The 15,458-nt window shown below is 59.9% G+C and overlaps 1 protein-coding gene across 1 annotated transcript; it reads right to left on the bottom strand.

Moving 5' to 3' along the window:
- Window positions 1-469: 469 nt before the first annotated feature.
- Window positions 470-15,255, bottom strand: LOC113480211 (relaxin receptor 1-like). Its single transcript, XM_026848831.1, has 18 exons — window positions 15,207-15,255; window positions 12,487-12,633; window positions 11,685-11,774; window positions 11,486-11,591; window positions 10,936-11,007; window positions 10,090-10,161; window positions 9,637-9,708; window positions 8,406-8,477; window positions 6,727-6,801; window positions 6,424-6,495; window positions 5,122-5,193; window positions 4,897-4,968; window positions 4,558-4,629; window positions 4,390-4,461; window positions 2,842-3,071; window positions 2,065-2,475; window positions 873-1,088; window positions 470-657 (listed from the first exon to the last, which is right to left on the bottom strand). Exons 1-18 carry the CDS (start codon window positions 15,253-15,255, stop codon window positions 470-472), a joined length of 2,160 nt encoding a protein of 719 aa, XP_026704632.1.
- Window positions 15,256-15,458: the final 203 nt, after the last annotated feature.

Here is a 15,458-nt window from a genome sequence, read left to right as displayed (position 1 = left end):
GGGGGGGGGGGGGAAAGCAACTCAGCCTCTGGTGTGTGTTTTCATATATATATATATTTTATATATATATAAAAATATAACTAACATTTGGGGGAGTGATTTTTCTCCTAATATTTTTTTATAATGTTTCTTTTTTTCTACTATAAATACTTGTACAGTTGGAATATTAATATATACCTGCAGTGGTAGAGCTCAGCGCCAGGTGATGCTCACTTGAAAGACGTGTATTTTGTATTTAAGGGACTTTTGTTTTGTATCATATGCAACTGCAACAGATTGTTTGACTTGGACGGGGGCTGCTCTTCCCCTCCGTGTAATTAATAAAAGTACTAACGATGAGGAGCCCTCCATGCTCAGCCATTCTCCGACACGGGAGCATCCCAGAGCTGAGGGATGTGTCGCGTTGTGGGGCTACGGGGCCAGGGGTCGGGCTGGGGAGCCGCGGGCACCCTCGTGCTGCCGGGCCAGGTCAGGGGCTGGTGCCCAGCCTCGTCCCTGGGGTGAAGGTCCTGCGGGACTCGTGCGGCTCCAGCTGCTCGGTCTGCAGCCAGCCCTTCACCTTCTCCTGGAAGGAGGCGGTGGTGAGGGTGTAGAGGAGGGGGTTCAGGGCGCTGTTGATGGGCAGGATGAAGATGACCACCCAAGAGGTGACAGTGCCTGTGCCAACAAGGACACGACGTTAAGCGGCCAACGTGGCAAAGCTGTTTGTGAGCCCAGGGCTGGATGGGCAACCCCCATGGGGGGGTCGTGGCTGCTGCTCCCCGGGGAGGGGCAGGGAAACCAGTAACACTCCCCATCTCCTCTCGCAGCCCAGCGCCGGCCGTGGTGGTGGGCTCTGCTTTGGGGCCTTGCGGGGGGAAGGGGGGGTTCACCTGGTATCTCCACCTGCAGCAGGGAGAGCAGCTTGAGGAGGAAGATGGGGATCCAGCAGAGAGCATCGGTGAAGACGATGAAGAAGAACCGCTTCGCAATGGCGACCTCCCGCGAGCAGACGCCTCTCTCCGCAGTTTTGGATGCAGTGATGTGGATGGAGTAGAACATGCCGGAGTAGGCGAAGACGATGGTGATGAAGGCTGCGAGATTCAAGCCTGGAGAGGAAGGAACCTTGCTCTGAGCTCAGGCAAAGCGCAAACCTTGCCAGTCAGGATCGGCAGCAGCAGGACTACTCCTGCTTCTATCACTAGAGGGGGCAGAGACAGCGGCCCTGGCGAGTCCTGCGTCCAGCCTTAGCCCAGGGATGCCCAGGGCCAGGGCCAGGCTGGAGCAGGGACCTGCCCCCGAGCCCGGGACGGAGGGCAGAGTTGGCACCCCATCTTACAGGGGCCCAGCGGGATGGAAGTGACCCGTTAAGTCAGAATCACAGAATGGTTCTAGTTCCACCCCCTGCCCCGGGCAGGGCCACCTTCCCCCAGCCCAGGTTGCCCAAAGCCCCGTCCAACCTGGCCTTGAGCCCTTCCAGGGAGGGGGCAGCCACAGCTTCTCTGGGCAGCCTGTGCCAGGGCCTCACCCCCTCACAGGGCACAATTTCTGCCTTAGATCTCACCTAAATCTCTCCTCTGTCAGTTTAAAACCATCACCCCTCATCCTATCCCTCCCCCTGATGATGAGTCCCTCCCCCCGTTCCTGCAGCCCCTTTCAGCCCTGGGAGGCTGCTCTAAGGTCTCCCCGGAGCCTTCTCTCCTCCAGCTGAACCCCCCAACTCTCCCAGCCTGTCCTCACAGGGGGGCTCCAACCCCCCCAGCATCTCCGTGGCCTCCTCTGGCCCCGCTCGAGCAGGTCTGTGTCCTTCTGCTGTTGGTGCCCCCAAGCTGGACCCAGCCCTGCAGGGGGGTCTCCCAGAGTGGAGCAGAGGGGAGCATGCCGCCCTGTGCCCACCCTGCTCTGGGTGCAGCCCAGCACATGAGTGTCCTCCTTGGGGCTGCTCTCCATCCACTCCTCGCCCAGCCTGTTCCTGCTGATGGAGGCCATGGGGGCTCTCATGGCACCCGGGACCCCCCTGCTCCCACCTGGGAAGCCTGTCCTGCCCCACATCGTCCCCATCCCCAGGTCTCGAGGTGGCCTTACCCAGGTAGATGGTGGCAGAGTAGCCGCGGGCACTGGGCCGCTCGCCCAGGTCGGACTGCAGCGGGAAGCACACCCCGTTCCTCCCGTAGTAGTTCCCAAAGGTCTCCTTGCACCAGAGGGGGACGATGCTGAGGGAGAAGCCCAGAAGCCAAATGGCCACTAGCACCGAGACAGTCTGCTTCTTGCCAGCTCGGTGGTGGCTGAACGGGAAAACAATGCAGAAGTATTTCTCCAGAGTCATGTAGGTCAGCAGCAGGACTGACACCTCGGAGGAGAGCGTGGCCAGGCCGCCCACCAGCTGGCACGGGAGGCTGCCCATCCAGCCCCGGGCGTGCTTGTTGTATTCACCCGCGAACTTGAGGTCAAAGGCTCCGATGATGAAGAGGTAGATGCCCATCAGGCCGTCTGCACCTGGGAGGGATCAGAAAAGAGCACCCGCGGGCAAATGTAGCTTTTGTATCAGCCCCGTGGCCATAAAACCATCACAGAGCCTCTGTGACGGCCTGGGCAGCCTTCAGCTTTATACATCTATAACTATCCTTATAAAAATATGGAAGAGCTGCCCGCGGGTGCCTGTGAGCACAGACCCGGGGGCAGGGGCCGAGGTGCCCCAGGCACAGAGGGATGCCCAGAAACCCAGCACAAGGAGAAAGAATGCAGCAATGGGGCCCCGGCTGCACCGCACAGTGCTGGCTTCCACCGGACAGGCCCTCCCGGGGGGTGCCAGGGGGCAGCTCGTCCGCCCGGTTCCCTCCACACCCCCCGCCGCCAGCTCACAGCACAGGGACTTGATGGCCATGGCGTGCCGGCTGTTCTCGGCCACGAGGAGGGACCGCAGGCAGATGACGGCGAGGTTGCTGAAGCAGGTGAGGCAGGCGATGACCCAGACGAAGACCCGCAGGATGACGTTGGCCAGGAGGCGCTCGAAGGAGGAGATGCCGTCGGTGTTGGGCTTGCAGCTGCGGACGTGGGGCGCGTAGCTGCAGTACTGGAACTTCTTGAAGTAGCTGTCGGGTCGGGGCAGAAGGTTTCCTGGTGTGACCACGGAGGCAGCAAGCACAGTCGGGCATGCACAGCCCCTGTGCCTGCCCCCAGCCCCCTGGCCACGTTTTACCCTGTCTGGGTGGAGAAGGGCCCCCAGAGCCTGGGGACTCACACAGAGCCGGGGCGGGGAGATGGGGCAGCCGTGAGGCGGGGAGGGAGCGGGGACGGGCGATGCCAGCACCCAGCCCTCCCTGCGATGGCACCCGGGGTGGGCACAGGGACCCACAGGGGACACGGAGCGTGGTGGGGGCTGAGCGAGGGGCTCCCCGTTTGCCCCCAGTTGCAGTTGGGCTCAGACAAGCAACACCCTGAAGCCTTCGCAAAACTGGCTGGAGGCACCCAGAGCTTTTTGGATCATGTACCACAGTCACGCTCTTAACTCTGGCGCTGTCAGCACTGCCGACTGATAAATATGAGTGTTTTCCTCCAACCCACGATTCTTACAAACTAACATTTAAAAATCAATCTCTTATTCAAATCCTTCAAGTTCCATTAACAGGTATTCACATTTTTTTTCCCCTGCCTATTATTTTAGATTAGTCTTTTCAAGCCTTATAAAAGCCAATCCATATAAGCTTAGCTAATCTCTACATTAGAAAGTGGCCACAAAACTGCAACGCGAGGCTCATTTCCGCTTAATTATAGATAAAAGGAGCCAACACGATTGCTTATTAGGAAGTCAGGTAGAAAATGTACCATATTTATAGTGCAAACAGACCAATTACAGAAAGGAAGATGCACGGTTGCCTTTCATTACAGCTTCTTTAAAATGTGCATCTGGAGAAAATGAATGATTTTTTTTTTTTCCCCATCCAAAGAGAAGCTCCCAGCTGGCTGCGTGCTCCTGCTCCCACCCTGTGCGCGGTGCCCACCCAGCCTGGCTCGCTGCACAGCTCTGGGGTTCTTAGGTGATCAGCTCAGACCCAAGCAAAAGGGACTTTAATGGGATTAATTAACCCCAGCTCAGCACGCAGCCTGACATGCCTGGGCCTGGCCGAATCGCCTCGCCCACCCCGCCGATGCAGCGTGAACCTTCAGAAATACAGATCATGCTCGGCTGGGGCCCTCGCGCTCTGCAAACCGCTCCCCTTGTTCTACGTAAGCCCCAGCTTTGGGAGACCCTCTCGCCCCAGGGGGATTTAAACAGCATCGTCGTGCTCAGGGCCTTCCCGTGGGCTGAAATGACCAGCTCGTGGCTGGAGGAGTGAACTGGTTTCCCTCCCAGCACCCTCGGACATGGGTGTTGGGGCGGCAGCAGCCCCCGGCACCCCCTCCACTCACATGTGGGAGAGGTTGGCCAGCTTCTGGAAGGTCAGGTTGTGGATGTTGGGGATCTCCAGCCCTTCCAGGCTCCTGCAAAAGGAAACCAGAGCAGGGGATGCTGTGGGCGGCCCCAGGCTGGGGCTGGCGGAGGCAGCGCTGTAGGGTCGGGGACGCTGCAGGACTCACAGGGAGCGTAGCTGGGGCAGGCTCTCAAACTGGCCGGGGAAGATCTCCTTCAAGGGGTTGTAGGAAATATTCCTGGAAAGAGATGAGCCTTTGGTATTTTTCCCACCTGGAAGTGAGAGCCAGGGGGTGGCTTTCTGTGCCTTCCCCCCCCCGGATGGGTACACAGCCCTGAAGCAGAGGGTCTGCGATGGCAGCAGGCGGACCTGCCGGCAGGGAGCCCGTCCTGCCGGGGCCACCACAGCTCTGGTGGGCAACCAGCCCGTGCAGCAAGGCCGCTTACCCAACGTGATGCAGGGGAAAAGGGGGACCCCCCCGGGGCAGCGCAGCCCCAGTACTCACAGCTGCTGGAGCTCAGCCAGGCCGTTAAACAGAGAGGAGGGGAGCTGCTCGAGTCTGTTGGACGACAGGTCACTGCGGGAAGGAGAACGGTGTTTGAGGGCACCCAGCCTTGCACCCCAGGGTGCTGAGCACTGAGGTGCCCTGGGCAGGGGCAGAGCAGAGTCCCCAGCCCTCGCCTGCAGGAGAAGGGTGGGGGGTCAGGGCAGGCGATGGCTGGAAACTCACAGCTCCACCAGCCTGTTCAGCCTGGAAAACGTCCCGTTTTGGATCCACCTGAGCTTGTTTCTGCGCAGGATCCTGGAGGAGAAGGAAGGGGAGAGCGAGCGTGGGGGCACGGCCCAGCCCCACACACCCTTTGAGAGCATCTTCTGACCTCCAGTCTGGCTGCAAGAAACTGGGGGTGCTGACGTGGCCCGGGGCTCACCCCTGGGATGCACCCAGCCCTGCCACGTCCCTCCCAAACACACCGAGACACAACCAGCACCTCAGGGGCCAGCACAGCCAAAAGCCCCGCTGTTGTGAGGGTCTGAGCCAGAGCCCAGCTCACGGCACAAGGCTCCGTCACAGACAAGCCCGGAACTGAGGGCAGAGCCCATGGGAGCTGTGGAGGGCGAGTGGAGCCGGTTACGGTGCCCAGAACGGTGCATCAAGAAACGCCAGCGGGGGCAGAGCAGTGGGGCCAGAGCCCTGCGGGATGGCACACGCTCGAAGGTGCTGGGACCCCCGTGAGTGCCACGGCCTGGGGACGGTGCTCCTTGGTGGAGGCTCACGTTAAGCTGTGCTCAGACCCCGATCAGGGCAGCCTGGCCTAACACGGCTCATGGCGTGGCTGGGCAGGATGGGGGAGATGGGGGAGTCGGGCCAGTACGGCTCATCCTACAAAGCCCAGACACGAGTCCCCGTCTCATCTGCTGCCTCTGCTTGCAAAGCTGCCGCCCGTGTCACGGCCGGTGTGTTTACACCATCGGTCTCACCCGCAGGGACGTTTCCATGGCACTGCCATAACAGCCCCGAGAAACACGCTGCTGATCAAAGTCAGCGGGCTCGGCCGCAGAAGGATGGACAGCGGGGTGGCAGCTCACCACCCGGCATGGGGGGCTGCGGGCAGCTTCCCGGGAGGAGAAAATGTAGGGGAGCGTATTTTGGAGATTAAATGTCTATTGGGCTTCTCCAAGAAAAGCAGGATGGGGGAACAAGGTCTTTGTGCCGCAATCTTTGGCTGGAAAGGCACAGCAGAGCTTTCCAAAGTGCTCATCCTTGGAGACATAGTGCGGGGGCAGTGGTCAGAGCACCAAGATCAGGCCGGGGGGGATCTTCCCCCCCATCCATATCCCCACCTCTCCACAGACCAGCCCAGGGCAGCTGCTCTTCGCTGCGCAGACAGGGACCACGAGGTGGGCGCAGGGTGGAATCAAGCCCTGCCAGAGCGGCACGACCTTCCAACGCCCTGCTCAGCGCCTGCGTCACCGCCGGGACCCCTCCAGGAGCTGCAGGAGAGGAGCCCACGGCCGGGCCCCGGGTACTCACAGCACCATGAAGTCGTGGCACTCCTGGAAGACATCCCTGCGCACCGCCCGGATCCTGTTCCCTTCCAGCTCCCTGCAAAAGGCACTGTCACAACTGCTGCTTCCCCAGACTCACCCCCAGGTCTCCACCATGCCTGGAGGCTGCCCAGCATGATCCTCCACCCCCTGATTGCCCTCTGCTCTGCCCCCATCCACTGCAGGATGCTCCCAGCCCTCTCTGCCCCTTCCCTGCTCCTGGAGCCCAGCGGGGAACGGGAGCAGCGCCAGCAGCAGCCCCTGCCCGCCCCCTGGGCAGGGTACTCACAGCCAGCTGAGCTTTGGCATCTCCGTGCAGAGAGAGGCACTGGGTATTTGAGCCAAAGAGTTGTTCAGCATGTACCTGCTCGGGAGGCAACGAGGAAAAACAAGGTCACGGCACCGTACATCCACCCAGGACACAACCCCGCGCAGGGACGAGGTTCTGCTGCTGCTCCTGGACCGGGCAGTGGTTCACAAGGGCTCTCAGCTGGGCCGTGGCCTCAGCTGTGTGGGTATGTGGAGGGTGCAAGGCCCAGAGCAGCGTGGCTGCGGACACACGGCTCCCGCGAGCCCCAGACCATGCAAAACCAGAGAGCAAGTTCAGCTCGGGGGAAAAAAAATAAAGGCAAGGATATGGGGCTCACGTAGCGGCTGTGGGAGATGCTCTCCAGTGGGCTGTGACGGGCAGGGCACCAGGAGAATGGTGCATGAAAGCGGCAGCAAGTGGCCCTGGGGCGACAGCCAGTGAAGGCAAATTTACAGCCTGAACTCCCGCTGGTGCTTTTCCCAGCACTTTTGCACAAGCCTGTGCGCACGGTGTTCCTCACCGCACGGTTTGTGACCACAGTTTTAGTTTATTCGATTTGCTAAAAAGAAAAAAAAAATAAACAACATGCGGAAGGATAAACGGGGTACGTCATGGAGCGGTGGGGAGCTCTGTCCCACCACAGCCCCCGCGGCCCCTCCTCGGGGCACAGAGTGGGGACGGGTCTGTGGTCACCGAGTGCTTTTCGCAGAAGAGCAAAGCCCTGGGGTCAGAGCCCCTCTCCCCCAGGGCTGCCGCCAGCCCCATGGCTCCCCGGGCACAGCTGCAGCCCTTACCCGAGTGCCCACACCCCAAAACCCAACGCTCAGGCTTTTACAGCCAACTCCAGCAGTTCCATCTCCCGCAGAGGCGGCGCGAGCCCGGACCAGCAGCCGCGGCTGCAGCACGCCACGCTACACTTGCGGGTGTACGCCCAGGGAACACAGCTTCAAACGTGGCCAGATGTACAGGAGCATCTCTCTGTGTCCGTGCACTCACACACACGTGTTTTTTTCTGCCGTAACAGCCAAAACCTCTCCCCTAATACTCCAAACTGCTGCCAAGGTTTCTGATCTGTATTCTGAACTACAGGGAAGGTGTTAAAGTCATCTTCTAGCGACTGCAAAATTGTTTTTACGGGGGTTAAAGCAATTTAATTATCCTGTACTTCCGTCGTGGAAACATCTGGACTACAACCACCCCTTGGCTCGAGGCGACCCGGTGTGAAGACACCCAGCAGTGGGGCAGCGGCGTGGGGAACTGTCGGATGCTGTTTGCAACCTCCAGGAGCACTCGGCAACCCAAACCGCAGGCGCCGCTGCCCACCCTGCTCAGCGGGATGAGCTGAGGCTCTGCCCAGGCCAAACTGCCCAGGGACTTGCTTGTCCCAAGCAAAAGCAATTAACACTAGTCTTAATTAGAGCGTGCTGAGAGCAGGAGATGGCTCAGAGAAGCAGCAAAGCCTGCCGGTTCCCCCGCCAGCTCCTGGGGACGGGAGCGAGACAGACACCTCCCTTGTTCCCGGGGAGGGTGAGGAAGCCGCAGAACCCTTGGCTTGCCCCGAAAAGCGCCTGGAGAAGGGGTGCGGGAGGTGCCGGGCAGACTCCACGGAGGGGGGTCTCCCCAAACCCTGCAAAAGGGCTGTCCCTGCCCCTACTCACAGGAAATACAGCGACCTCAGCCCTGCAAACGTCGCGGGGACGATCCGAGCAATCCTGTTGTTGTCCAGCATCCTGGAAGGAGAAGGGGAGAGGTGAGAGGGGGGGACCAGAGAGGGCAGGGGGCAGCAGGACCCTCCTGTCAGGGGAAACCCCTCATCTAGCACTCTGTGCTGCCCCAGCTGGAGGGGGATCCATCCCTTCTCTCTGAAATTTTCCATGGACACCGATCCCTGGGCAGGGGGCTGCCCCCTCTGAAGCCTGACCCCCCCTCCTTGGATCCTGCCCAGGCAGCCCTGGCTGAAGCGTTAGATCCAGCTGCAGAGTCTGGATTCCTTCACAGTCAGGGTCTGGTGGATTTTTCCTCTCTTCTGCTGCAAAATAAAGATAAATCAGAAACCACTTGGGGAATTCAGGCTGTGCTTGGCTTCTCAAAAGTCCTCTGGCTTGTTTGCACCACAGACCACCCTCTGCGAGCAGCTCATCCTCTGTTTGCCCTCTTTGATTTAAGGAATAACTGCACTGGTCCCACGGCAAGTGAGAGGCGGGAAGCCGGGGGGTGCCAGACCTGCCCGAGCAGCTCCTGCAGACGCAGGAGGGGAACGAGGCACCTTGTAAAGTGGCCTTCGCAGTTTCTCTTCTGCAGCGATACCTTTGAGCTCCATGTGTAGAACCACACACCGCATGGGCCCCGATCAAACGGAGCCTTTGAGGATAAGCAGAAGGGAAGGATATTTGCTGTGCTTTCAATTCAGGTGCGTATTTTTCAAGGTGATGGAGCTGCAGGTCTCCGTGTTTAATGGTGCACTTGCAGCCTTTTCTACACAACCCCCTGGTGCTGCAGCCCAGGGCTGAGGCTGTCTCTGCACGGAGCCCATCCCGTGCCCCGCGAGGGGAGCGCAGCACGGCCAGCCCCCGCGGGACCAGCTGGCCATCACGAGATTTCAGCCAAGACCACGTCCAGTCCGTGCTACTCTCAGCCTCAGTAACAGGGGAACTCAAAGAGGAATTTAATAAAAAAGAGGCCAACTGTGCGCTGGTCTCCGGGGCCAGTGGGGAGGTGGAGACCCAGCCGGGCATCGCGCCCATCGCCCCCACGGCCACTGGCAGGTTAGCACAGACACCCCGAGACAGTCGTGCCCAGCTTTTTCCCCCCTCAGGAAGAGGAAGTTATGGTACATGCAAGGAAAAGTCAGGATCGGTCACATTTTCTGGGACCAGCAGAGGAACTCACAGCCACTCGAGGCGATGCAGGTCCTCAAACACCCGGGGCTTCAGCTTCGTGATCCTGTTGTGGCTGAGGAACCTGGAGCCGGGGTGGAGGGGAGAGCGATCCTCAGACACCGCTGCCGACCAAACCTGCTTCTGCTTCTGCTAAAGCGGCTCCTCCCGAGCTGCCACGGGCCCCGGCTCTGGGTGCCCCTGGCACTGTCTCCCTTGGTGGCCCAAACGCAGGATCCCAGCTCAGGCTGGATAACGTAGAGGTGGGAGCACCACATTTGGGGGCGGGGGAAATGCCTCTGCCCCACGTTCACCTAAACCACCTGCAACTCCAGCTTGAAGCCAACTCTTGCAGGAGTGAGAAAAAGGGCTCAGAGCTCAGCCTCAAGCCTTCACGCCAAGAGGGGGGACATCTATCCCGCGGGTCCCCTCCCTGGGACCCCATAACACAGACACCTTTACTCACAACATTTTAAGCTGAGAAAGTCCAGAAAAGGCTTTGGGTGAGATCAACCAGATCTTGTTGTTTTGCAAAAACCTATTTAAAATAAAACAGAAAAGAACTTGAAGAAGAAGTATGTGTTCTAAGGGGCTCTCAGGATCTGCGGTCCCTAGGGAAGAGGGATGTGAGCCCCAGGGCTCACAGGTCTGACTACTGCTTGCCCAGCATCACAGGCCAGCTGTCCCAGTAGCACTCGGGGACGGAGGGCTGGGCTGCAGCCCCTGCTCTGCCACAGGGACCTGTCTCAAGCGACCCTGGAGAGGCTGTTTTCCCTCTCCACCTCATTTACCCCTCGCAGAGGGAAGGAAGCTGAAGGTACAGGTTCCTCGAAGGTCACAAGTGGCTGCCTCACGCGGTTATGGCTGTACAAAGCCGCCGTCCCACCCCGGGGAGCAAACACCCCTCACCCCGCCCCACCGCAGCCCTCCCCACCACAGAGGAGAGGGGCTGAGCGACCGAAGGGCCCGAGCTCTCCGGAGCGGGACGGTCGCTCGGCACCACGTGCCACCACGCACACAGGATGGTTACGGGCCAACACGGGCGCTGCCCCACGACCTGCTCACCCACCCGTGGGGAGTGGTGTGGGGGGAGCGTGTCAGCAGCTTGCAGTGCCCCATCACAGGCTCCGGGAGCTGAAGAAAGCTGCTGTCTGGACACAGGTAGTGTCCTGTCCTGAACAAAGCCGCCCCGACAAGTGCACACACCCGGTCCTCTACCTGTGGCCCCACTGCTGCAGACCCACACATCCACTGCTCTCCCCTTTTGCCAGAAAAAAAAACGCAGAGCAGGATAAAGGTGGGTGATACTCACAGCTTCTTCAGGTTCTGGTACCTGGCAAACTGATTGTCCAGCAGAGAATGGATTTTATTTTTCTTCAGGTCCCTATAGCAGGAAAACAAGTCAAACCCAGAGCCAGCAGAGCAGGACAGAGGAGAGGCCCTTATCAAATAAGAACAGTGAAAACTAGACCTCCTCTTCTTGGGCAATACAAACAAAATGCAAGGCAGCTGCTCTTCATCAACACTACACGGCTAATTGCCTTCCCAATTTGCAAGCACCATTTGCTGCAGATGAGTTGTTCCACACTCTCAGCCCTTGCTTCATGTGTGCAAAGGCTCCCCAGGCCTCCGCCTCCCCAGTCTCTGAGCCCGTGCACCCCGGCGGGAGGCAGGACCGGCCCTTCCCTGCTCCCAGCTCGGTGCTGTTGCGGGAGGGTCGCGGTGAGCAGCCGAAGCTCAGCAGAGAGGGGTCTGTCAGCACGGAAAGGGCTCACCAGGGACAAGAAATGAAAGCCAGGGATGTTATTGCCCGCCCTTCAAGCTTGTTTTCCTGGCAGGTGCTGGTGCCCGTTGCTACTCACATCCTGCTCACGTTGGAGGAGACCCAGGGGACAGAGGCGAGGTCCTGCTGGGTGCAGTCTACAGCCCTGCCCTGGCACCCGCACCGCGCCGGGACGAGCTCCAGCCCTGCGGGCAAGCAGAGGGGACGCGCTGCGGGGAGGGTCTGGGGGAGACCTGCGGCGTGGGGAAGGACGCCCGGCCCGGGGGAGGACGGCTCACAGCAGGCAGCACCCTCCTCTTCCACCACCATCCCGCCGCTCCGGGCAGCCAGCGTGTCCCCCAGGATCTGCAGCCAGCCGCTGTCGTCCACTGCAGGGCAGAGAGCGGGGACCACCGTTACGGTGCGGAGCAAAGCCCTGGCAGCTGTGGGAGATGGCGCTCGGGCGCACAAAACTGGAGATGTGGCTCCAGCCCCACAGCTGCACGGGGCAGAGCAGAGCTTCACCCAGCCCTGTCGCATGTCTCCAAGCACAGCCACCCAAAAACTTGCTTTCCTCTACTTCTAGCATCCCACCTAGCCCGCCTTGGGGATATCCCGGGCCAGACGCGGCATCCAAGCCACTCAGTTAATCAGGCCCCAGAAGATGTGAATTTGTTCAGTCTCTAGCTCATTTACACTCCTGGATGCGGCATCCCTGAGCAAATTGCTCCACAGTGCATTGTGCAAAAAAAGGAACTCAAATGTGCCGAACCCTCCTGACCTGAGTGACAAGGCGGAGCCCCTCTGCTCCTCTGCCTCTCCCCCACGGCCCAGAAATAACAGCCCCCACCTTGCAGCAATGAGGGTTTTCCTACAGCCCAGACCGGGAGAACCCCTGAGGGATGCGGGGACACACGCGGCCACTGTGCCGGGACAGCGCGCAGGCACAAGAGCCAGGGAAGCAGCTGGACACTGAGGCAGACCCAGGATTCCTCACGCTGCCGCTGCTCCCAGGGAGCTCTGCTCTGATGCACCCCTGGTGCCGGGTCCTGGCGTCCCCAGGGCGGGGGGTTACCCTGAGAGCACCCTCTTGCCGCTTACCACAGTTGTCCTCGTCGGCTCCGTTGGCACAGTCGGCTGCGCCGTTGCAGTGCAGGGCCTGGGGCAGGCAGACGGAGAGGTCACCGCAGGGAAACTGCCCCAAGGGACACGCGCGTCCGTCCCGCCGGGAGTGGGTCGGAGGAGGCTCTGCCCGGGGAAGAGGGGGTGCTCAGTGCCCCAGGTCACCACTGCCGGGGGGACAAACACCCCTCCCTCGGGGGACACATACACTTGTGGCGCGATGGCTCCTGTTCATTTTCCTAAGCACCTGTTCCTCCGGGGCAGCGAATACAACAAAAATTTGAGCCAAGTTTAGGTTTATTTCCAGTAGAACTGCTGAGTGTTAATGCTTCAAAAAAAGAGTTTTATCGTGTTTATTAAAAATACCTCCTGCTGGCAGATCAAACCCAATAATAAAAGCTCTTGCAAAAAACTAAATAAAATGACATTTGTGTCGAAGCAGCTCACGTCTGCGCTGTACATCAGGGCGAAGCACCTGTGAGAGGCTGGGGGCTGCTCCCCAGCATGAGAGCTGCCCGCGGGTGCCGCGCTGGGAGGGCCCCGGCCGGCGCAGGGGAGCTGCTGTTGGCTCAGGACCCCCGTGAGCGTGTGCGTGGGTCCGGCCGGCTCCCTCACGGCACCCGCGTGAGGAACGTGTGGGCGAGCGTTTGCTTTAGGAGCAGGGGCAGCTGAGAGATCCCCAAGGCAGCCCTCGGGCTGGGCGCGAGCCGACCTGCCAAGGCGCCAGTTTGCTGAACTATTTCAGCAGTACTTTTAAGCCGGCCCGGCTGCTCCCTGGGTTGCTGTCTATCCCGGCCCTGGCACAGCTCCGCAGGACCCCTGCGAGGCCAACACCCAACCAGTGAATTCAAACCCGGGCAAAGACCAAGGGCAATCAAGAGCCTCTCGCTGCAAATCGTCCAAAATGGGAAACCTCTTACAGGAGGGGGCAGGAGAAATGAGATTTTGGAGGTGCCGTCGGGTCCTGCCCTCGCAGGCAGCGGAGGGCAGCGGCTGGCGAGGGGCCGGGCTTGTAAGGAAAAAGGTGTTTCCTTAGAGAGTGTTTTGGGGCTGAAAGAGTAAGAAAACACAAACTGGATGGGCCGGGATGGTGCAGCACCCCTGGCTTTGGCTCTCGCAGCCCCGCAGAGGGACGCACATCCCGCACCCTCTCCGAGTCCTGCAAATGGAAGCAGACCTGACCCCAGCCCTGAGCCCTGAGCTTGGGTCCCTCCAGAGGGGTTTTTTTCCTGTCTCAGTTCCATTTCTGGTTATGCAGGGAAGCTCACTGTCGCCTACTGTCATGTCACGCAGGTTTCTGGCTGTTTTCTTAGGCTGAATTTATGTAGGACCCAGAGAACAGGAACCTTTCCAGGGCCTTCAGATCCCTGTTGCAGACAGCGTATCTGCATGTAAATACCGAGAGGAGAGTTTATACATATATATAGTTATATATATAAACACAGATAACTTGTGTTTTTTCAGCAGTGACGCTCAAGCCCCAGGGTCCCAGCCAAAGCGATGCTTTCCAGCCACCCCCACAGGAACTCCTTCTGCACTAACCCCCCCAGGGCTGGAGAAACCAGGGACTGCGCAGGACAGAAATCAGAGAAATGACCCGGGGCAGGAGAGAAGTGAAAAAAACCCAACAAACCCAAAGAGAGGAAAAGTGCGTGTTTCAGGCGAGGTAAACTGCTGAGAATACAGGTGATCTGGGGATGATGCAGCCTGTTAGATGAACTGCCCTGCCCTGGCAGGGGCGGGACGGGGTGGGCACAGGCACCGTGAGACAGAGCCTCAGAAGGAAGCGCAAATGTAGCCGGGGTTCACCTCAGCATCTGCCTAGACTTTTCGTAAGGGCCACTTGGGTTTGTAAACAAAGCCCACGCATCGCCCAGAAAACAGCTGTGGGCAAGTTCTCTGGAAGCAAAGGGCTGAAGGACCCCCGCTCTGGGGCGCATTGCCTCTGTCTGCAGAGAAACCGGGTGAGTTCTGCCGCGGGATGTGGGCGAAGCATGTCCCGTCCCGTTCGTCTGGAGCGCCCAGGCTCAGGACCACGAGCACCCGTTGCCCCCCGCCCAGGGCTGCATCCCCCTCCCCACGGCACCGCACACAAAGCCATCCCCAGGAGGGCTGAGCTGCACCTGAAGCAAACCACAGCAGAGACACAACCAACCGTTTGGTGGGAGGGGAGGTTTAACCCCCCCTCTCTCCCACCGGGCAGGCAGGGAGGGCACAGTTTACATTGCCATCCACAAAAGCAAACCACAACAAATCAGACTAAAATAGAAAAAGCGCAGAGCTCCTGCCTCCTCCCCCTCGTCCTGACTTTCAGCAACTTTTCAAAAAGTGTCACTTTTCAGCCTGGTTTTTGTTCACCGCTCCCCCCCTTCAGACCGTAACATCCCCGCAGTGGCTCCATCTCCCCCTCCTCTCGAATAAAAGGCAGAATCACAGTTGTCAGCCGTCTGCGGGCAGCACGGGGCGCCCAGGAGAGCGGGCAGCGAGCGGTGCGGAGCCGTGGCACCAGGCACACGCCCTCTCCTCGCAGGACAGCACTTTCCCGGCAGAGCGCCGTCCCTGTGCCCTGTGCCAGCGTCTGTAGTGAACTCCCACTATCAAACTCTCTGCGATGCCCCCCTCCCTGCCCAACACCCCACTCAAATGACCCGCGTTCCTCCCCGCTTTGTGTGACGTGGCCTCCAAAGACAGTCACTTACTTGTAGCGGCGTAGAACAGCGATGGCAAAACGACCAGGAGCAGCCTCATGGCAGGAGCCGCTGGCAGGGCAAACGCCGGCCCTGAAAGGCTTAGAAACCTCCTGGGCTGCTGTGCAGCAGCGGGAGGAGGGAAGGGGGACGTGGGGGGGTTGCGGGTCCCCTCCTACTAACGCACACAAAGGCGCTGGTGTCTCCAGGGAGCGCGGATTCCAGGGATGCTCCAGGTGGCCACCGGTCCCCAGGACGCCGGGG

Source organism: Athene cunicularia (genome assembly GCF_003259725.1).
Source record: "Athene cunicularia isolate RWA chromosome 4 unlocalized genomic scaffold, athCun1 chr4_part3, whole genome shotgun sequence".
Classification (NCBI taxonomy): domain Eukaryota; kingdom Metazoa; phylum Chordata; class Aves; order Strigiformes; family Strigidae; genus Athene; species Athene cunicularia.
Note: the sequence above shows the minus strand (reverse complement) of the source record. Positions and strands in the feature narration are given on the sequence as shown.